At 49.6% G+C, this 23,607-nt stretch overlaps 1 protein-coding gene across 1 annotated transcript in view; it reads left to right on the top strand.

The window, feature by feature from the left end:
• Positions 1 to 7,021: 7,021 nt before the first annotated feature.
• Positions 7,022 to 23,607, top strand: part of PLAC9 (placenta associated 9) — a 32,570-nt gene continuing 15,984 nt past the window's right edge. Inside the window, exon 1 of the mRNA XM_060240763.1 lies at positions 7,022 to 7,210. Coding sequence (XP_060096746.1) covers positions 7,156 to 7,210 — 55 coding nt within the window. The 5' untranslated portion in view covers positions 7,022 to 7,155. The remainder of the gene's footprint in view (positions 7,211 to 23,607) is intronic.

Here is a 23,607-nt window from a genome sequence, read left to right as displayed (position 1 = left end):
CACGCGCAGAGGCAATAAGATAAAATGCTCTCAATGGAACTACGATAAAAGGCAACCAGCAGACTTCCTGACAGTTGTAGTGATCTTAAGAGTCTTAAGTAGTATAGTCGTTGCTGGGCCTTTTTCTCTAGAGCTAAAGTATTTGCCCCCATGTTAGATCCTGTTTCATGGTAATTCCCAGAAACTTCCATTCTGTCACCTGTTCTACCATAACACCATCAATAAACAACGGCTGGATGTCCAAACTATTCTTCCTGTAATCCACTATAATTTCCTTCGTTTTATTTATATTAAAAATAAGATTATTTACTTTACACCAAAGGGACAGCTGTTGAACTGTTTAAGGACGTTTTGTTAATCATAATATCACATGCTTTAGTTTGAACTGCCATTTCCTCCACAGAAAAAAACTCAGTCTGTTAATCAAAGTTAGAGAATAGTTCAAAGACCCAGTTAACCTGTTTCCTCCTGCATTTCAATTGTGTAACCATTTCAGTCCTAATTAAGCCTCTGTTAATAGGATAGGACATTGTTTTCTCCAGCATGTTGAAAACCCTACATGCTCATGTTTGGGTTACAGAATTTCCTGTGGCTTCAGGCAGTTGGGAAAACTCAAGGAAATACTGGATTTTACTTATATCTCTAATTCACATTATTTCTCTCAGATTGTTAGACTACATTTCAGCTAAAGATATGGAAGAATGTTCTCTCTGCTCTTTTCAAAGATTATTGTAAGCCAAAAATGTGTGCTAAGGGTGGCCATAATGTCTGAAGGCCAGCCAGGGACACCTTTGGGAGGGGGAAGGCAGGGGTGCCGGAAACAGGAAGGGGTGCCGGAAACACTTCCAGTGACGTCACTTCCGATGATGTCATGCCACTGCCGGAAACAGGAAGTGACATCACTTCCTGTGACATCATTTCCCCCGCGCCACCTGCCGGAAATGGGAAGTGACATCACTTCCTGTGACATCATTTCCCCCGCGCCACCTGCCGGAAGCAGGAAGTGACATCACTTCCTGTGACATCATTTCCCCCAAATGACATCATTTCCCCCAAATGCCACTGCCGGAAACAGGAAGTGACTTCACAGCACTTCCTGTGACGTCCCCAAAAATCCCCCAAATATCACTGCCGGAAACACCAAGATTATTTATAGAGAGGGAAAGGGGGAAATAAAGTTAAATAAAACTCTTTTTTTACTTTTTTCAAAGTGAGAAGACTAGAGAGAACGGGTTCCACGCTGAGAAGCCAGTCAGATTCCAGTGAGATTCCAGTGAGACTGTGCTGCATAATGCAGCCTATTTATTTTGTCCTGTTTGCTCTGTTGGCTCTATCTGCGCCACCTTCATCACTTTCGGGGTGTGGATCCCCCAGTGGGGTGGTCTCCCAACTCCCTCCGCCAGCTGTTTCTGATAGCCCTGAGCCCCCTCTTTCATTTGATATGTGTCCCGTGCGGGTGCCACCCTCCTGCCGGGAGATGCCGCAAAATGAGCCCCCTTGAGGCTTATGGCGGCAGGGCTCGGGGGAAGCGAGCTAGACTGCTGTTCTTTTGAGGGGTTATAGAGTGTTTCGAGCCCGTCCCTGTGGCATCGGTCCCATCGTTGTGGGACACAGGGGGCCGGCTCAGCGGCACGCCGAAGCAGCCTGTCACTAATAACACAGGTTGAGATGCAGGACAGGAACCCGGAAGTGACCGACAGGCTGCTTCAGCGTGCCGCTGCGCCGGCCCCCTGGGCCCCACAATGATGGGACCGATGCCACAGGGACAGGCTCGAAACACTCTATAACCCCTCAAAAGAACAGCAGTCTAGCTCACTTCCCCCGAGCCCTACCGCCATAAGCCTCAAGGGGGCTCATTTTGCGGCATCTCCCGGCGGCAGGGTGGCACCCGCACGGGACACATATCAAATGAAAGAGGGGGCGCAGGGCTATCAGAAACAGCTGGCGGAGGGAGTCGGGAGACCACCCCACTGGGGGATCCACACCCCGAAAGTGATGAAGGTGGCGCAGATAGATCCAACAGCAAACAGGACAAAATAAATAGGCTGCATTATGCAGCACAGTTGAGAAAGTGCCTTATCCCATGTACTGATGAAGTAAATACTGGATCTGAGAACAGAATTGCACCAGAAGACACAAACACAAAGCTCCCTTACACTGAATCAGTGCTTGGGTCCACGAAAGTCAGTATTGTCTAGTCCAGTCACAAACACAAAGCTCCCTTAGACTGAATCAGTGCTTGGGTCCACGAAAGTCAGTATTGTCTAGTCCAGTCACAAACACAAAGCTCCCTTAGACTGAATCAGTGCTTGGGTCCACGAAAGTCAGTATTGTCTAGTCCAGTCACAAACACAAATCTCCCTTACACTGAATCAGTTCTTGGGTCCACGAAAGTCAGTATTGTCTAGTCCAGTCACAAACACAAAGCTCCCTTACACTGAATCAGTGCTTGGGTCCACGGAAGTCAGTATTGTCTAGTCCAGTCACTAACACAAAGCTCCCTTACACTGAATCAGTGCTTGGGTCCACCAAAGTCAGTATTGTCTACTCCAGGGGTGGCCAGAGGGAGGGAGGGAGGAAGGAGGGAGGTGGGAGGAGGGAGGGAGGGAAGGAAGGACGAAGGGAGGAGGGAGAGAGGGAAGGAAGGAAGAAAGGAGGGAGGGAGGAAGGAGAGAGGGAAGGAAGGAAGGAAGGAAGGAAGGAAGGAAGGAAGGAAGGAAGGAAGGAAGGAAGGAAGGAAGGAAGGAAGGAGGGAGGAAGAAGGGAGGGGAGGAGGGAGGGAGGGGAGGAAGGAAGGGAGGGAGGAGGGAGGGAGGGAAGAAAGGGAGAAGGGAAGGAGGGAAGGAAGGAAGGAAGGAGGGAGGGAGGGAAGGAGGGAAGGAAGGAGGGAGGAAGGAGGAAGGGAAGGGAGGAGGGAGGGAAGGAAGGAGGGAAGGAAGGGGGGAGGGAGGGAGGGAAGGAAGGAGGGAGGGAAGGAAGAAAGGAAGGAAGGGAGGAGGGAAGGAAGGAGGGAGGGAAGGGAGGGAAGGAAGGAGGGAAGGAAGAAAGGAAGGAGGGAGGGAAGGAAGGAAGGAGGGAGGAAGGAGGGAAGGAGGGAGGGAAGGAAGAAAGGAAAGGAGGGAGGAGGGAGGGAGGGAAGGAGGGAGGGAGGGAGGAGGGAAGGAGGGAGGGAAGCGAGGAGGGAAGGAAGGGAGGGAGGGAAGGAGGGAAGGAAGGAGGGAGGGAAGGAAGAAAGGAAGGAAGGGAGGAGGGAGGGAAGGAAGAAAGGAAGGAGAGAGGGAGGAGGGAGGGAGGGAAGGGAGGAGGGAAGTAGGGAGGGAAGGGAGGGAGGGAGGAGGGAGGGAAGGAGGGAGGGAGGGAAGGGAGGGAGGGAAGGAAGGAAGGGAGGGAGGAGGGAGGGAAGGAAGGGGGGAAGGAAGGAAGGAGGGAGGAAGGAGGGAGGGAGGGAAGGGAGGAGGGAGGGAAGGAAGGAAGGAAGGGAGGGAGGAGGGAGGGAAGAAAGGAAGGAAGGAGGGAGGGAAGGAAGGCCAGCCGCCCTCTCCCGCCAGCCCCCCCCCGCTTTCGGCCCCCCCTGGCTTACCTTGTTCCGGGCGGCTGGTGCTGCTGGCGGGGCTGGCGGCGGCCGGGGAGGTGGCGGAGAGGCCGGCGCTGGTCTCTGGAGGGCCTCCAGGGACCAGCGCCGGCCTCTCCGCGGCCTCCGCTGGCCTCTGGAGGGCCTCCAGGGACCAGCGCCGGCCTCTCCGCGGCCTCCGCTGGCCTCTGGAGGCCCTCCAGGGACCAGCGCCGGCCTCTCCGCGGCCTCCGCTGGCCTCTGGAGGGCCTCCAGGGACCAGTGGCGGCCTCTCCGCCGCCTCCGCGGGCCTCTGGAGGCCCTCCAGGGACCCGCGGCGGCCTCTCCGCCGCCTCCGCGGGCCTCTGGAGGCCCTCCAGGGACCCGCAGCGGCCTCTCCGCGACCTCCGCGGGCCTCTGGAGGCCCTCCAGGGACCCGCGGCGGCCTCTCCGCGGCCTCTGCGGGCCTCTGGAGGGCCTCCAGGGACCCGCGGCGGCCTCTCCGCGACCTCCGCGGGCCTCTGGAGGCCCTCCAGGGAACCGCGGCGGCCTCCCCAGCCTCCGCCACCCGCCGCCAGGCCCCGCGCGCGGGCGGGGAAGGCGGCGAGTGAGGGAGCCAGCATCCCTGCGCGTGCGCACACCGCCGTGCGCACGCGCAGGGACGCTGGCTTCCTCACTCCCCGCCCGCGCGCGGCCCGCCGGCTCCCCGCTGGCTATACCGGGACTTCTAATGGTCCCGGTATAGCCAGCCCGGGAGCCGGGAATTGGTGGCCAGAACCGGGAAAGTCCCGGGAGACCGGGACGGTCTGGCCACCCTATGTGCTATCGTGCTGGTGTGTTTTACTGTTATCAGCACTGTCACTTTCAGAATAATGCATAGGAAGTGAATGCTTGTTCAGATATCAGACTCCAAAAGATACTTTAGGAAGGCAGTTGTAAATACTGAAATGGCATTTGCACCATGGCCAAGAGAAGATGAATGAACAGACTGCTCTGGCCCAACATCTCCCTGCTTGAGGCTACTAAAGGCATGTTTGCTGCTTCCACAGTTACTGCTTATAGTTGCCAACCCTCAGTGGCTGGAGATCAGGTTCAAATTGCAGCTGAATTATGGCAAAGCCTCACACAATTGTCAAAGCAAGAGCTGTTCAGAGGTGGTTTGCCATTGCCTGCCTCTGCATAGTGACCATGGATTTCCTTGTGATCTCCCATCCAAGAACTAAACAGGGTTGACTTTGCTTAGCATTCAAGAACTGACAAGATCCAGCTAGCCTGGGCCATCCAGGTCAAGGCAAAAGGCAAACAGAGGTGGTTTCCCATTGCCTGGCTCCATGTAGCAACCCTGGACTTCCTCAGTGGTCTCCCATCCAAATTGATCTCCAGAAAACAGAGAATGAGGTTCCTCCTCTCCCCAAACCCTGCCCTCCCTAGGTTCCAACCCAAAATCTCCAGGAATTTACCAGACTGGAGTTGTCATCCCAAATGTTGTGACAATGCAGAGGCATGCACACTGACAATGGAGCTTCCACACACAGGTTTTTGGTATTCTTCTTAAATGTTATTTTTAATTCATATATACCCTGTCCTTCTTCCCTAATGTGAACCCAAAATGAATTCCCCACAATAGTCCTGTGAGGTAGGTGAGGCTGAGTCACCCCGGTGAGTTTCCATGGAATGAGTGGGGATTCAAACCTGGGTTTCCAAAGAAGTTTAACATTTTTAACCACTACACCATGCCTCAGTGTGATCAATAATTCCATTGTTGTTTTAATACTGCAGAGCACTGTTAGTTACAAGGACAAAACATAAATAATTAAAATAATTATTTGCAGGGGTTTTTGCTATTAAGGCTATTTACAAAAAAGGGGGGGATCAAATTAACCCTGAGAAGTGAGGAGAAAAGGATAAAACATTGTTTTCACCCTTCTAAAACTCATTCCTGTCACCTTAATGGAAGAGGGAATAAAAGTGAAAATATTCAACATTATCTTTCCTTCTGACAACAAAAGATAATTTAAATAAACTGCAAGATATTTTACACTGTCTCTAAAACACGGCTATACTCGGTAATCTCCAAAGGCATCTAAATGGCATCAATCCGCCCTGAGCCCACTTTGCGGGATAGGGTGGGGTATAAACCGCAAATTAAATTAAATTAAATATGGGAGAGCCAGTCATAGAGTGTTGGACAAGGACCAGAGAACATCTGGGTGACCCAGGAAGCTCATTGGCTGATAATTTATTATTATAGCATTGGAGAAAGTTCAGAAAAGGGCAACTAAAATGATTAAAGGGCTGGAACACCTTCCCTATGAAGAAAGGTTGAAACGCTTAGGGCTCTTTAGCTTGGAGAAACGTCGACTGAGGGGTGACATGATAGAAGTTTACAAGATAATGCATGGGATGGAGAAAGTAGAGAAAGAAGTACTTTTCTCCCTTTCTCACAATACAAGAACTCGTGGGCATTCGATGAAATTGCTGAGCAGACAGGTTAAAACGGATAAAAGGAAGTACTTCTTCACCCAAAGGGTGATTAACATGTGGAATTCACTGCCACAGGAGGTGGTGGCGTCCACAAGCATAGCCACCTTCAAGAAGGGGTTAGATAAAAATATGGAGCAGAGGTCCATCAGTGGCTATTAGCCACAGTGTGTGTGTGTGTGTATATATATATATATATATATATATATATATATTTGGCCGCTGTGTGACACAGAATGTTGGACTGGATGGGCCATTGGCCTGATCTAACATGGCTTCTCTTATGTTCTTATGTTCTTATGTTCTCTTATGTTCTTATGTTCTTAATTTCAACATCTTACCTACCTCACAAAGCTGTTGTGAAACCAACCCAAGATCATTCCAAGGTCCCTTTGGAAGGTGGGATACAGATGCTTCTATGGAGAAGCTTAAATTGGCTCCTCTATATTTTGATGTATGCAGGGCTTTTTTTGTAGCAGGAATTCCTTTGCATATTATGCTATACCCCCCCTGATGTAGCGAATCTTGCAAGAGCTTACAGGGCTCTTCATGCAGGGCCCACTGTAAGCTCATGGAGGATTGGCTACATCATGGGTGAGTGTGTGTGTGTGTGTAGCCTAATATGCAAAGGAGTTCCTGCTACAAAAAAAAGCCCTGCAAGCATGCCAGAAATGTTGGAATCCATTCCGAGCTTTCAGGCAACAGTGGAATTTTTTTTAAGTCTAAAGCAAACAAGAATATGTTTTACATGGACACAGCTTGATTTTCTGACTTCTACAGAACGATTAAAAATAACTGCAGGGGGGAGCCCATTTAGCACATTCTATTCATGTTCAGTATAAATAAATAAGATTTTTTTAAAAAGTTTTGGCCTAGAATGAGTGTGCATTTGGACCCTTTGCAGAGAATGAAGGTTGGGTTTTAGTGATGGGGTGGGGGGAAGGAAAAAAAGAGGAAGGAAGGAGAGGTCTGCCTTGGAATCTTGGCTCAGGCAGAGTCGGTTTCCTTCTACACTGGCTGGCCCACAGTGAAACTGCTCAGAGTGGCAGCAAAGGAGAGGCCGCTCGCTTCTTCCCTTCTGCTGGACCAGGAGAGAGACTCCGCCACACTGAGATTTGGAAACTATGCTTTCCACATGGGCTCTGCTTTTCATTTTAATGCTGAGTGAGCAAGCATCAGGTAAGTGTTTTCATCATTTTCAGAAGGCAATGGTGTAGAGACAGCTGTCTTCTAAAGGGAAAGAGGAAAGAACAAGTTTTAAAATGTGCTGGTGCTGAGTCTTGAAAAGCCAAGTTCAGCTGTAGTGAAGTCCAGGCGACTAGCCCTGTTTCAATAGCAATCAAGCTTTATGAATTCCCCTTGTGAATCCCACTGTGGCTTCCCTGAACAACATCCCACTACGGGAAACTAGTGACAAAGAATCTCATAATTTTTTTCCTCTCTTATTTATCAATGTTGTGTTTCCAGTTTTCGATGTGTAAAGAGAGTAGAGAGGAAAATATTTTGCAGAAAGCTGGATCTTTGACTTAGCATGTGTGTAGTTTTTAAAGGAAAAATATATGGTCTTGTGTCAGATAACGATTTGTATGCATTATAAAGGCTGCTGTTCTATGCTCTCTTCTTTGGGAATCAATGCCATTTAATGTTCTGGGTCTTACATCTGGAGGAACCTGGCACAGAGGAGAGGTTCACAAACCTTATCTTTCCTGTTGAAATTACTAGGAGATTAGAATGTTTAAAGATGGCTGGAAATCTGCAGAGACTGATTTCTGATCATTTGCAAAAACATGCTCCTTTATATAGTTTAGTTTGGCTCAGTTGGTTTCTCTCTCTCTGCCTATCCTATTCACAATTATTCTTGTTGCCTTTCTCCCAGGATGAATTAATATATCCAGACAAAGCTGCCTTCTCTCTACATATCACACAAAAAATGATCACTTGCCAGTCCACAGTGCAGTCCTAAAAAGATTTGTGCCTTTCTGAGTCCACTGAAGTCACAGGGTTTAGTCGCATATAACTTAGCTTAGGACCACACTAGCTGTTGCCCCCGAAACCTCCAGATCAATTCCCCATTATACCCTATGAGAATTGATCTCCACAAAGGGAATAATGAAGTGCTCAGCAAACGTTCCTCCCCTCTCCCCCCCTTCCCGTTTTCTGGTGACTCTAAAGTGAGGAATTGGGCTCTCTACTCACAAGTTGCAGCCAACTTTTTCAAAGTAACACAGTCACCCCATCCCAAGAGGAAGCCTTTCAATCGGAGACTGGAGCCTCTGGAGGGGGAAAAATCACATGGTCGCTTTGGGGGCAGGGCTTTCTCCCATCGGCCAGCTGACTGGGGGCGGGAAGGAGACTGGGAAAGCAGAAGAACCCCCGCTGGGACCTGGGGATTGGCAAACCTAATTTTAAAGTAGATGCAGAGTTTAGTACTCCTTCCGATGATGTCAGGGGTCTGTGGCATATGCAAATGAGTTATGCAAATGAGCTCCGGAACCTCTTTTTCTACCAAATGTAACCTGGTTACTTGTATTATTTATTATTATTACTATTGGGATATTTGGTTAATATAGCAGAGTTTTGTCCAGAAGCATGCTACTGAGTGCAGTAAACATATCTCCCAAGAAGTATTTTGCAAAAAAGGTAAACTTAAGTAGATCAAGTGGCCTTAAGTAGATTCAAATAGATCCAGTTCACATTCAGGTTGCAGTCAAAGACAAAGGTGCATAAGCTAAAGAGTCCTTTCCCAGCTTGTCTGGCATCATGTGTGTGGAAGTATGAGGGTGTTGTCTCTACAGGAGAGACCAGCAGGGACACATGTCTCCTTGGAAGGCCATGTGTAGTGCGGGTGAGGACAAAGTGAGAGGAGGGGGTCAGAAGGCAGCTCCCAGGTTCAGGCAAACAGAGGCATCCCATTCAAGGAGATAACACCTTAGAGGGATGTAGCACTGTGGGCATGCTGAGTTGCTCAGTCCAACAATTACAACTGATCTCCAGACTACAGAGGTCAGTTCCCCAGGCAGAAACGGCAGCTTCTAGGGCACCATATCCCCGCTGAGGTTCCTCCTCTCTCCAGACTTCACCCTCCCCAGGCGCCAGTTTGGTGTAGTGGTTAAGACCAGTGAACTCTAGTCTGGAGAACTGGGTTTGATTTCCCACTCCTTCTCCACTTGCAGCCAGTTGGGTGACCTTGAGTCAGTCATGGCTCTCTCAGCCCCACTCACCTCCCAGGATGTCTGCTGTGGGGAGATGAAGGGCAAGGAGATTGTAAACTGCTCTGAGAATCTGGCTGAAGGGTGGAGTATAAATCCAATCTCCTCCTCCTCTTCCTCCTCCTCTTCTTCTTCCCCCAGATCTCCCGGGAATTTCCTAAGTCAGAGTTGACAATTCAGTTCCAATTTTTCTGAAGCAAAGCACTTCAGCGCTTGTAGAATCTGGACGTTTCCAGAAAATCTGGTTCCATATAAATGCAGGGTTGCCAGGCAGGCCTAGCTACCAGTGGAAGGGCTTATTGGTGGGTTTCACCAGTGACATAATGACTTTGCTGGAGACACAGTTACCTCACTGCTGTGTTCCTGGAAGTGGCTTCAGCGGGTTGCTGGGTGACACCTGTGACTAGGTTTTCCAAGTCATTCTTGGCTACCGGCAGGAGGTGGGGAGGTAGGGTTGCCAACTCCAGGTGGGGGAGCTCCTCTCATCATGTGACCAAAATACGATAGCCTCAGTATATCTTCACTGTCAGCCTTACAGCTGCATAATTGTCATTATTTTTGCCTTCTTGATGCTCAGCTGTAATCCTCCTTTGGCATGTTTTGCTTTAACTTCCAACAGCAGCTGTTTCAAGTCTTCACGATTTTCTGCCAGGAATATGGGGCTATCTGCATATCTCAGATAGTTAACACTCACTCCATTTTCATCTAAATCTAATCCACCTTTCCTTAAGATATGTTCTGCATGCAAATAAATTACATCCTTGTCCAACACCTTTGCGTTTGTGTGTCTCAAGATTCTGTTCTAACATCTCATTTCCATATGATTAACTGAAGTAGTCTGCAAACTCACCCTGAGGGATCCTTTGTAGCTAAGAGACTGAGTGATGGAGTCAGACATTCCCGTCTCATCTCTTGTCATGAACTTGAGGTGGCTTTGGGTAAACCAGTCCCTCTTCAGCTAAATTCTGCATGTGCCAAAGGGGCTACAAACACAGGGTTATGTAACAGGTGTAGTGGCTAGATTGCTGGACTAAGATCTTGACAGACCCAGGTTCAAATTCCCAGTCTGCCATGGAAGACTGCTGGGTGGCCATGGGCCAATCATATACCCTGGCCTAACCCACTTCACAGAGTTGTTGTGAGGCTAAAGTGAAGGAAAAGAGAACAATGTAAGCTGCTCTGGAAAGAAAGGCGGGGAAAAATTAACCAGCTAAATAAAGGGTTTTGTAAGGATTACTGAGAAGTGAATGCTAATCTAAAGCACTATAGAGTCAGTGTGGTGTAGCGGTTAGGAATGTTGGATAGCATCTGGGAAATGCAGGTTCAAATCCCCACTCATGCCATGAAAGCCTGCTGGGTGACCTCAGCCCAGTCACATACTCTCTCAGCCTTACCTACCTCACAGGAGTTTTTGGGAGAATAAAACAGTGGAGAGGAGAGCGATGTAAGCTGCTTTGGGTTCCTGTTGGGGAGAAAGCAGGGCACAAGATAAAAAATACAGACATGTCAAGTATTGTTACCATCCCACATTAAGTTGCATTATCCCTCCCTAACTACCATTGATTTTTAACATTCTTAAGACAGTTTCCATTTCTGAATACAATCAGTCTTTTTCTCTGCAAATGCAAACCAGCAAAGCCAAAATATTCAGCCAAGGGGAAGTTGTCATGGAAATTGCAAATGCCAAGACTGAAAGCTTCATAGTCAAGAACATAAGAAAAATCATCCTGGATCAGACCAGTCGTCCATCTTTACTGCCTTTGGATATGGAGGTTCCCTTGTGTTTTGACTTCATAATGAAAAAGATGGGGACTTACGTTTGTCTCATATTCATCTGCTGAAAGTCCCCAGGGTTCTGCTGGACTGTTGCCATCTTCTTTTTGAATAACTGTCAGCAGGGCATTTTTTGTAGAAAAAGACCAGCAGGAACTCATTTTCATATTAGGCCACACCTCCTGACAACACCGTTGTTTAGCATAGGGTGTTTTTGTATGAAAAGCCCAGCAGGAGCTCATTTGTATATTAGGCCACACCTCTTATGCCAAGCCAACCAGAACTGCGTTCCTGTGCATTCTTGCTAAAAAAAAAAGCCCTGTCTGTCAAGATGCAGGATAATATCAGATGAATTTAAGTATTTACATAATTTAGAACTCCGTATTAGAAGGAGCAGACTGACTTGCTGCTTCAGCCATGACTCTGGTCATCTGGGCTCTGACTCTTTAAGCTCTGCATCACATTAAGCACCACCCATTTAAAGGCACAGCTGCCACAGCACTGGAGAGGATTCCAGGGCAGATTTTATACAGCCCTATCTCATTTCACATGGGCTAGTAGACAGGCCCACCGGTCTTCACCATCACACGGAATAGGCTTGCCAATCCCTCAGTCAGGGTGGGGAGTCCCGCATCCCCCAGGTCCTGCTGCCTGCCAATGCTCCAAGTAGCAGCAGGAGAAAAGATTAAAAAGCAAAATGGTGCATGCACCATTACATCATTTCCAGGGAAAATGCAGAAGTGATAAAGGGAAGTTCTAGGAATCACTGAAATGCCATGATTTTACTAGGGGTTTTCTGCTGATGCCCAGAGCTGCTCGCTGTTACTTCCAGCCATTCATGGAAGTAGGGTTGCCAACCTCCTACTATTACAGTTAATCTCCAAGAGACCAAGATCAGATTCCTTGGAGAAAATGGCTGCTTTGGAGGGTGGAGTCTATGACATTATACCCTGCTGAGGCTCCTTCCCTCCCCAAGCCCTGCCCTTGTCAGGCTCCACTGCCAGAACCTCCACCAACAGCTGGCAGTGTCCTCAAAGTGTCCTCACATGCGCTGGCACAACCCTCTCAAGTCCCCAACCCCCTGCCCCCACCCTCTTGCCTGTTGCCGGGCTTGACTGTGCCTGGAAGGTGTCCCAGGAAAGTGTGGTAGAAAAAGCCCAGCAGGAACTCATTTGCATACTAGGCCACACCTCCTGGCACCAAGCTAGCCGGAACTCTGTTCCTGCGGGTTCCTGCTCAAACAAAGCCCTGGTTCACACTCTACTCGAAGATCCATCAGCAAGTTTCTAAGATTCCTTGGAACTAACTTGGAAGAATCACACATGTGCACACATTGCTTTGTAAGCATGCACTTGAGCAAAATAATCATTTTCTGCATCTCACAAACCAGTCTTGTGCAATAGAGAGCCTGACCTCAGCACTCCAGCTTGCACTCCCCTGCCCCACCCCCCTTGCAGGGAGCAGGTCCCCACCCTTGGCTACAAGCCACCCTTCCAAATCTGTGTTTTGTTCTAACAAGAGACATGGTGTTCCCTCTCTGCAAAGCGAGCAACTAAACAAGAAGCTTAATGAGGCCACACTGCACACAACTTGCAGATGACAGAAAGAAACAGACCTGTCAAATGCCCTGGACCCCAGATAAACCAGACTTCCCCAGGGGCCCATCTTCTGCAGTCCAAGTTCCAGTGCCCCTAAGAGGGACCAAGGGGTATCCTAGGGTTGCCAAGTATGGGTTGGGAAATTCCTGCAAATGTTTAGCGTGGGACCTGGGGAAAGTGAGGTTTGGAGACGGGAGGGAGCTCAGCAAGGTACAGCTAGGGATGGCAGTCTCCAGGTAGGACCGCTGGGGTCCCCTGGGATTACAGTTAATCTCCAGACTAGAAAGATCAATTCCCCTGGAGAACATGGCTGTTTTGGAGGTGGATTCTATGGCAGTGTACCCCACTGTTCTAAGAAGAACAGTTGTCCTCCCCAGGCCCCACCTCAAATATCCAGAAGTTCCCCAACCTGGATTTGGCAAACCCCCCCCCCCCCCGCACCCCCAATGGCCAGGCAAGACTTGGTAACCTTATAATACAGCCCACCCTGCAAAGCCACCGTTTTCTCCAGAGGAACTAAGCTCTGCAGGGCTTTTTCCTTGGGGGAATGCAGCAGAATGGAATTCCAGAGCTTCTTCATGGAAGCAAAATTCTCAAAAAAATGTCTAAAAGTTCATGAGGAGCATCAGTGTTTCTCCTTCATTCCCTCTCGAGAGTTCTGGAATCTTTTTTACCAGGAAAAGGTCCTGCAACCAGTTATCAGATAAAGCCCCTGATTTGCATCCCTGGACTGCCTGGCCCCACAATGCTGGGTGTAGCACCAGAGGGCTGCTCAGCTTTGCTTCCAGTTTTGGGATGATGCCCTGGGGGACCTAATAATCCTCACTTTTTGCTTCATTGAGCCTGGTGCCCCTGCAATGCTGGCCTGTGGCACCGTGAGGGCTGCCCAGCTAGCCATCCTGTTTGCTGGATGATGTAATGCAGGGGTGGCCAACGGTAGCCCTCCAGATGTTTTTTGCCTACAACTCCCATCAGCCCCAGCCATTGGCCACCCCTGATGTAATGGGTGCAGTTTTAAAAGTTCACTCTACAATGTTGTCGTTTTAAAACACCTTCTCTGCACAGACTCCTGTGCTTGCTTGGATGACAAATGTACATCTATAGACAGGGAGGGGTGCGTGGGTGGGATGTAGGGTTGTCAGAGGGGGATGGGGAAGTAGATCCTGGTTGGGAAACTCCTGGGGATCTGGGAATGGAACCTGGGGAGGATATCATCAGTATACAAGGCCACTGAGTCCACCCTTCCAAGCATCCATTTTCTTAAGGGAAACTGATCTTTGCAGCCTGGAAATGAGCTGTCATTCCAGGAGAACCACAGCAGGCCCTACCCCAGAGGCTGGCATCCCAAGTGGGATATGATATTTATTCTTTCATTGAGACTATTTATACCCTACTTTTCTCTTCCATGGGGACCCAAAGCAGCTTACAACCTCCTTCTCCCCTTCTCCATTTTATCCTCACAGCAAGCCTATGCGGTAGGTGAGGCTGAAAGTGTATGACTGGCCCAAGGTCACCTAGTAAGCTTCCATGGCAGAGTGGGGATTTGAACTTGAGCCTCCCAGATCCTTATATGACACATGTACATGCATCCATTTGAAAAACCTTTCGACTTGCCTCAGTTGTTTTTCCTCTGAGCTGCGGCAGGGTCTCTGAACGGAGGAGGAGCTGAATTGATACAAAACACCAGCTGCCATTTGCTCCAATGGAGAAGCCTGTGCTGATAAAGCTACACGTGTCCTGATGGGCTGCACAGAAGTTCCCCCTGAACCCTCGTCAGGCTGATAAAACCACTAGAGCTGTCAGCCACCAGGTGAGGCTCCTCTCCCAGAAATACAACAGATTTCCCCTGGAGACAGTGGCTGTTTTCGAAGGAGGACTCTACAGCATTATACCCCACTGAGGTCCCTCCACTCCCCAAACCCCATCCCCCCCAGACACCACCCCCAAATCTCCAGGGATCTCCCAAGCCAAAGTTGGAAACTGTAAAAACAACCTTTACAGGTAATTTGTAGACAGGTCTCCAGAAAGAGATTTTGCCTCAGGCAACACCCAAAGGAGGAACAAATATAGCTTAGCCCACGTGAAGAGCCATCAGTTCACTCCCACCCCTCACCCCCCGCCAAGCGATTTGGAAGGGGAAAGGAGACAGAGGCCTTAGAAACAGATGAGTAGAAAAGCAGTGTCTTGATCTCCCAGAATTACAACTGATCACCAGTTGACAATGATCAGCTCCCCTGGGGAAAATGGCTGCTTTTGGAGGGTGGACTCTAGGGCAACATACCCTGCTTAAGACTTTCCCTGCCCCAATCCTGCCCTCCCCAAGATCCCCCCCCCCAAATCCAAGGAATTTCCCAGGAGTTGGCAACCCTAAGGAAAGCCCAACACCACAAGAGATCCACATTTTTGGCCAATGGCTGGGGCTGATAGGAGCTGAAGGCAAAAATCATCTGGAGAGCTACCCTTGGCCACCTAGAGATTTGAGGGACAGAACCTGGAAAGGGCATCATTGGAGGAGGGGAAGGACCTCAGGAGGGTATAATTCTATAGAGTCCTCCCTCCTTAGCAGCCATTTTCTTCAGGGTCATCTGGAGATCGGTTGTAGTAGTGGGGAATCTCCAGGCACCACCTGGAGACTGGCAACCCTATTTAAGCAGTTGTGTACAGTTTGCTCCCATGTGTCAGTCAGCCCCTTCACAAAGCCAGCTTGCATTTTATAAATGCTTCTAGCCCTAACTGGTTATAGTCCTTCCCCCTCCAGCAAATCCTGGTTATACACCTTAGCCTGATGTTCCATCGCCTTCCACTCTCTTACAAGATGTTTGAAACCAGAGATTTTAATGCCAGAGCTGTTTTGCTGGCAGAACTGAGAACAGAAAAATTTTACTCAAGCGTCATCCTCAGAAGGCCAGCAGGCAAGAGCACGATGCAGCCAAGGAGTGCCTCACTTTATCCTCATCAGCCCAAGAAATTCCAAGCAGATGTTAGCATTGCAGACGGAAACAGTTACACACAGGGCCCCGTGCAGTTCCTATCTCAGAGCTCTGAGGGTTCTACCTCCATTAGAAGTGACTCACATTGATTATTACATAATTTTCAAACTAAGTCTATAATCAGAAACAAAATGTTGCCATGCAAGACAGTGGAAAGGAAAACACCTCCAGCTGGGCATATTATTACCTAATACAAAATGAGTCTGTTTATGTGCAATTTAGGATTGCCAACTCCAGGCTGGGGAATTCCTGAAAATTTGGGGTTGAGCCTGGGAAGGGGCCTCGGTGGTGTATATAGTCCATCCTCCAAAGCAGCCATTTCCTCTGGGGGACGTGAGCTCTAGGGATGGGCACAAACCAGCAGAGCTTGGACTGCAGTACGGCAGCTGAGCACTCTGCACCACAGGGCTCCTCAGAGATTGGATACAAGCGCTTTATTTCCCCTTGAGTGGGGTTGGAAAATGGACTTTTTGAAGTACTTTGAGGAAGCAATTCTGTGGTTTACTGTGAACATATGTATACAATTAGATATTTATAAGAAGAATATAGTGATGCAGGACTTTTTTTGTAGAAAAAGCCCAGCAGGAACATATTTGCATATTAGGCCACACCTCTGACATCACCATTGTTTCACGCAGAGCTTTTTTTTAATAGAAAAAGCCCAACAGGAACTCATTTGCAGATGAGGCCACACCCCCTGCAGATTAGGACACACACACACCAAGCCAGCTGGAAGTGTTCCTATGTGTTCCTGCTAAGAAAGAAAGAAAGAAAGAAAGAAAGAAAGAAAGAAAGAAAGAAAGAAAGAAAGAAAGAAAGAAAGAAAGAAAGAAAGAAAGAAAGAAAGAAAGAAAGAAAGAAAAGCCCTGTAGTGATTTAAACTTGAATGAGTGTGATTTAGTTATTTTTCACAGTGATTTATCTCTTTGGTTGTATCACCTTGAAATTGGCCACCCTTCTGAGCCATACAGGAAAAGCCTATGGAAGAGGTGAGAGATTTGGGCTGCAGAATTTTGGAAAGTGGTAAGAAGGATGATTTTCAAGGAGAACTGACAATGCTGGATGTAACTACAATACAATCTCTAGTTTTATCTAATGGCCAGAGACAAGAAGGGAGAGTTTTCAGATCCTTGTACAGAGAGAAGCCATACAAATCTTTGCAGCTCAGTCATCAGAGTTGTAGCCCAGTCATTTCTCTAAAAAAAAGAGTTGCTCCTGAACAAACTACAACTCCCAGGATGCCTTCCAGAAGCCATGATCATACAATCATAGAGTTGGAAGGGACCTCTAGGGTCATCTAGTCCAACCCCCTGCACAATGCAGGAAACTCACAAATACCTACCCCTAAATTCACAGGATATTCATTGTTGTCAGATGGCCATCTAGCCTCTGTTTAAAAACCTCCAAGGAAGGAGAGCCCACCACCTCATGAGGAAGCTCTAACTGTCAGGAAGTTCTTCCTAATGTTGAGCCAAAAACTCTTTTGATTTAATTTCAACCCGTCGGTTCTGGTCCTACCTTCTGGGGCCACAGAAAACAGTTCTGCACTATTCTCAATATGACAGCCCTTCAAGTACTTGAAGATGGTGATCCTATCACCTCTCAGCCGCCTCCTTTCCAGGCTAAACATCCCCAGCTCCTTCAACCTTTCCTCATAGGACTTGGTCTCCAGACCCCTCACCATCTTCATCGCCCTCCTCTGGACCCGTTCCAGCTTTTCTATATCCTTCTTAAAATGTGGTGCCCAAAACTGAACACAATACTCCAAATGAGGTCTTACCAGAGCAGAGTAAAGCGATACCATTGCATCACTTGATCTGGACACTATACTTCTGTTGATACAGCCTGTGGAGAAACGCCATTTTAGTCAATGTTGGTGCTTCATTGGGAGGGAAAACATGAAACTCCTAAGCAGGCTGTGGCCTAGCCTCCCTCCAAACCCCCCCTCCCTTCCAGAGCCAAACCAACAATGCTAGGGGGAAAGTCTCCTAGAGAGGCAGGAAGTTCTTTTGTTCTTGGGATTGGAGTTAGCAGGAAGAGAAGGCAGTTTGCAGCTGGTGCTCTGGAAGAGAGGTTGCTTGCCTGTGGGCTCCTGCCTGTGGGGGGGGCCTAGTCAGGAAAATGAGGCCCCCAGGCAGTCAGACCAAGTAAGTCATTCTCAAGGCAGGGCAAGTTTAGACCAGGGACAATACGATGCGTTTATGCCTTTCCTTTGTCATGCTGTTTGCTGTGCGGGTGCTGTGCTGTGTAACCTTTTACAAGCAACTGTTTTTGTTTTGTTCTTCTGTTCTTTTCTTTTTCTCTTTTAATTAAATATTTTTACTGTTTTAAATGCTGGCAGTCCATCTCTGTACCACATAGATCCCCAACCGCCTTAGACCACGCTGCGTTATAAAGGGGGCCCCGGGGAAGGGGGAAGGCATGCAGTTGGATAAGGTGCCAATCCTCCAGGGGTGCCCCAAAGAAGTGCTGAGGTCTCTGTGAAACCCAAGTACAGGGTGGCAGAGGACCTTGAGGCCTGGCCTCATAGCTGGAGAGGGGGATTGGGAGTCCTGTTCCTCTCAATCTGAACCCCTAGATTGAGCAGGTGGTGGCAGTGAGCCCAAGGGGCAGGAGGAGAAATAGCTCCCTCCAGGAGTTGGTGACTCAATAGGGAGTTGACGGGACCGGGTCTGAAGGCAGAATCGGGCTGGTTCCGTCACACAGCCCAAAATTGCATTTGCCTTTTTAGCCACCGCATCACACTGTTGACTCACGTTCAGCATATGATCCACTAAAACCCCTAGATCCTTTTCGTACATACTACTGCTAAGACAAGTCTCCCCCATTCTATAACCATGCATTGGATTTTTCCTACCTAAATGCAGAACTTTGCATTTATCCCTGTTAAAATTCATTTTATTGATTTTAGCCCAGTTTTCCAGCCTGTCAAGGTCATCCTGTATCCTGTTTCTGTCTTCTTCTGTGTTTGCAACCCCTCCCAATTTTGTAACATTTGCAAATTTAATAAGCATTCCTTCTATTCCTTCATCCAAATCATTTATAAAGATGTTGAACAAAACAGGTCCCAGGACAGATCCTTGAGGCACTCCACTTGTCACTCCTCTCCAAGAGGATGAGGAACCCTTTACAAGCACTCTTTGGGTGAGATCTGTCAACCTGTTACAGATCCACCTAACGGTAACAGGATCCAAACCACATTTTACCATCTTGTCAACAAGGATAGTACGTGGAACTTTATCTAAAGCCTTACTGAGATCAAGATAAACGATGTCTACAGCATTCCCCCGATCCAGCAAGATAGTCACTTTCTCAAAAAAAGAGATCAGGTTAGTCTGACATGACTTGTTCTTCAGAAAACCATGCTGGCTCTTAGTAATCACATCCATTCTTTCTAAATGTTACAGGACCAACTGTTTGATGATTTGTTCTAAAACTTTTCCAGGTATAGACATCAAGCTGACGGGTCGGTAGTTACCCGGATCATCTTTTTTCCCCTTCTTGAAGATGGGGACAACATTCGCCCGCCTCCAGTCTTCTGGCACCTCTTCTGTTCTCCAAGAATTTTCAAAAATAATAGCCAGAGGCTCAGAAATTACATCCGCAAGCTCTTTTAGAACCCTTGGATGCAATTCATCTGGCCCTGAGGACTTAGTTTCATTTAAAGAATGTACTACCCCTATGCTGATCCTAGGTTGGAACTTCATACCCTCCTTATATGTTCTGTTTTTGCCATGTTGAGCACCGTTCCCCTCAGAAGAGAAGACTGAGGAAAATTAGGAATTGAGCAGTTCCACCCTCTCTTCATAACCTGTTACAATTTCACTTTCTTGCCGTCACAATGGGCCTACCATGTCCTTGCTCCTTTTCTTACTCTGAACATAAGAAAAGAACCCTTTTTTGGCTCTTTGACCAGCCTAAGCTCATACTGAGCTTTAGCTTTCCTAACTTTTTCTCTACAAGCACTGGTGATGTCTGAAGCAATACAGAACATTTGTGTTTGTAGAGTAGAATGTACTGCAGAGAATAAGATGGCAAACTATTTGGATGTTTCTATGCCAGTGTTCCCCCCAGTGAGGACTGAAAGTGACTGACAGCATCTTCTTCCCGCCTCCTCTTTTATCCTCACAACAACCCTGCAAGATGGGTTAGACTGGGAGAGAGTGACAGTAGGGATGGAGTAATAATTGGCATTACAACATACCTGGAAGTGGTGTCATTGGCTCTAGATTTTGCCGTAGAGTTTTCAGTGAATCTTAGAGTGTCATGTGAACATGATGATATCACGTTTACTTATTTGTTTGTTTGTTTATTGGATTTATATCCCACCCTTCCCATGAAAGCAGGCTCAGGAAATGGTGGCACAGCACTGCCATATCACCTCTCCCATCATGTCCCCATTCCCCCAGTCTCCCATTGAGTGCCAAACAGTGGCTGACAACCAGTGAAAACCCAGTGAGCTTTTATGGCAGAATGTGTTTCCCACATCCTAGTCTGACGGGTTATTGAGGAAGACTCAGCATGGGTTCTGTAAGGGAAGATCTTGCCTCACTAACTTGTTACATTTCTTTGAGGGGGTAAACAAACTTGTGGACAAAGGGGACCCGATAGATGTTGTTTACCTTGACTTCCAGAAAGCTTTTGATAAAGTTCCTCATCAAAGGCTCCTTAGAAAGCTTGAGAGTCATGGAGTAAAAGGACAGGTCCTCTTGTGGATCAAAAACTGGCTGAGTAATAGGAAGCAGAGAGAGTATAAATGGGCAGTCTTCGCAGTGGAGGACGGTAAGCAGTGGGGTGCCGCAGGGCTCGGTACTGGGTCCCATGCTCTTTAACTTGTTCATAAATGATTTAGAGTTGGGAGTGAGCAGTGAAGTGGCCAAATTTGCAGATGACACTAAATTGTTCAGGGTGGTGAGAACCAGAGAGGATTGTGAGGAACTCCAAAGGGATCTGTTGAGGCTGGGTGAGTGGGTGTCAACGTGGCAGATGCGGTTCAATGTGGCCAAGTGCAAAGTAATGCACATTGGGGCCAAGAATCCCAGCTACAAATACAAGTTGATGGGGTGTGAACTGGCAGAGACTGACCAAGAGAGAGATCTTGGGGTCGTGGTAGATAATTCACTGAAAATGTCAAGGCAGTGTGCGTTTGCAATAAAAAAGGCCAACGCCATGCTGGGAATTATTAGGAAGGGAATTGAAAACAAATCAGCCAGTATCATAATGCCCCTGTATAAATCGATGGTGCGGTCTCATTTGGAGTACTGTGTGCAGTTCTGGTCGCCGCACCTCAAAAAGGATATTATAGCATTGGAGAAAGTTCAGAAAAGGGCAACTAGAATGATTAAAGGGCTGGAACACCTTCCTTATGAAGAAAGGTTGAAACGCTTAGGGCTCTTTAGCTTGGAGAAACGTCGACTGAGGGGTGACATGATAGAGGTTTACAAGATAATGCATGGGATGGAGAAAGTAGAGAAAGAAGTACTTTTCTCCCTTTCTCACAATACGAGAACTCGTGAGCATTCAATGAAATTGCTGAGCAGACAGGTTAAAACGGATAAAAGGAAGTACTTCTTCACCCAAAGGGTGATTAACATGTGGAATTCACTGCCACAGGAGGTGGTGGCGGCCACAAGCATGGCCACCTTCAAGAGGGGGTTAGATAAAAATATGGAGCAGAGGTCCATCAGTGGCTATTAGCCACAGTGTGTATGTGTGTGTGTGTGTGTGTGTGTGTGTGTGTATGTATATATATATATATATATATATATATATATATATATATATATATATATATATATATATATATATATATATATATATATTTGGCCGCTGTGTGACACAGAATGTTGGACTGGATGGGCCATTGGCCTGATCTAACATGGCTTCTCTTATGTTCTTATGACACTCTAAACCAGGGGTCCCCAACCTTGTTGAGCCTTGCAGGGCACCTCTTTTGAAGCAGGGCAATGGGTGCCATCACAAATGGCCATGTGGGAGGTAGAGCCAACAGCACACACAATGGAGTTGCCAGGTCTGTGTTGGAAAATACCTGGAGACTTTGGGGATGGATCCGGGAGAGGGCAGGGTTTGGGGAGGGGAGGGGCTTCAGCAGGGTCCAGTGCCACTGAGTCTACCCTTCAAAGCGGCCATTTTCTCCAGGGGAGAAAGAAAGTGGGATGTCTCCAGGCCTAGGGTGGCCAGACCGTCCCGGTCTCCCGGGACTTTCCCGGTTCTGGCCCCCAATTCCCGGCTCCCGGGCTGGCTATACCATTAGAAGTCCCGGTATAGCCAGCGGGGAGCCGGCGGGCCGTGCGCGCGGGCGGGGAAGGCGGCGAGTGAGAGGGGCCCGGCAGCGGTGGCGGAGGCCGGGGAGGCCGCAGAGAGGCCGCCGCTGGTCCCTGGAGGGCCTCCAGAGGCCTGCGGAGGCCGCGGAGAGGCCGGCGCTGGTCCCTGGAGGCCCTCCAGAGGCCCGCGGAGGCCGCGGAGAGGCCGGCGCTGGTCCCTGGAGGGCCTCCAGAGGCCCGCGGAGGCCGCGGAGAGGCCGGCGCTGGTCCCTGGAGGCCCTCCAGAGGCCCGCGGAGGCCGCGGAGAGGCCGGCGCTGGTCCCTGGAGGCCCTCCAGAGGCCAGCGGAGGCCACGGAGAGGCCGGCGCTGGTCCCTGGAGGGCCTCCAGAGGCCCGCGGAGGCCGCGGAGAGGCCGGCGCTGGTCCCTGGAGGGCCTCCAGAGGCCAGCGGAGGCCGCGGAGAGGCCGGCGCTGGTCCCTGGAGGGCCTCCAGAGGCCCGCAGGCCGCGGAGAGGCCGCCGCTGGTCCCTGGAGGGCCTCCAGAGGCCAGCGGAGGAGGCGGAGAGGCCGCCGCTGGTCCCTGGAGGGCCTCCAGAGGCCAGCGGAGGCGGCGGAGAGGCCGGCGCTGGTCCCTGGAGGGCCTCCAGAGGCCAGCGGAGGCGGCGGAGAGGCCGGCGCTGGTCCCTGGAGGCCCTCCAGAGGCCAGCGGAGGCGGCGGAGAGGCCGGCGCTGGTCCCTGGAGGCCCTCCAGAGGCCAGCGGAGGCCGCGGAGAGGCCGGCGTTGGTCCCTGGAGGGCCTCCAGAGACCAGTGGAGGCCGTGGAGAGGCCGGCGCTGGTCCCTGGAGGCCCTCCAGAGACCAGCGCCGGCCTCTCCGCCGCCTCCCCGGCCTCCGCAGCCGCCGCCAGCCCCGCCAGCAGCACCAGCCGCCCGGAGGAGAGGCCGCCACCCGCCCTGGAACAAGGTAAGCAGGGGGAGCCGAAAGCGGGGGGGGCGGCTGGCGGGAGGGGGCGGCCTTCCTTCCTTCCTTCCTTCCTTCCTTCCTTCCTTCCTTCCTTCCTTCCTTCCTTCCTTCCTTCCTTCCCTCCTTCCCTCCTTCCTCCCTCCCTCCTTCCTTCCTTCCTTTCTTCCTTCCTTCCCTCCCTCCTCCCTTCCTTCCTTCCTTTCTTCCTTCCTTCCCTCCCTCCTCCCTTCCTTCCCTCCCTCCCTCCCTCCTCCCTTCCTTCCTTCCCTTCTTCCTTCCCTCCCTCCTTCCTTCCTTCCCTCCCTCCTCCCTTCCTTCCTTTCTTCCTTCCCTCCTTCCCTCCCTCCCTTCCTTTCTTCCTTCCTTTCTTCCTTCCCTCCCTCCCTTCCTCCCTTCCTTTCTTCCCTCCTTCCCTCCCTCCCTCCTCCCCTCCCTCATTCCCTCCTTCCTTCCTTTCCTCCTTTCTTCCTTCCCTCCCTCCTCCCTTCCTTCCTTCTGTCCTTCCTTCCCTCCCTCCCTCCTCCCTTCCTTCCTTCCTTCCTTCCTTCCTTCCCTCCTTCCCTCCCTCCTCCCTTCCTTCCTTCCCTCCTTCCTTCCTTCCCTCCCTCCCTCCTTCCTTCCTTCCTTTCTTCCTTCCCTCCTTCCCTCCCTCCCTTCCTCCCTTCCTTCCTTCCCTCCCTCCCTCCTTCCTTCCTTCCCTCCTTCCCTCCCTCCTCCCTTCCCTCCCTCCTTCCCTCCTTCCTCCCTCCCTCCTTCCTT

This window comes from Heteronotia binoei, chromosome 6 (assembly GCF_032191835.1).
Source record: "Heteronotia binoei isolate CCM8104 ecotype False Entrance Well chromosome 6, APGP_CSIRO_Hbin_v1, whole genome shotgun sequence".
Taxonomy (NCBI): Eukaryota; Metazoa; Chordata; class Lepidosauria; order Squamata; family Gekkonidae; genus Heteronotia; species Heteronotia binoei.
Note: the sequence above shows the minus strand (reverse complement) of the source record. Positions and strands in the feature narration are given on the sequence as shown.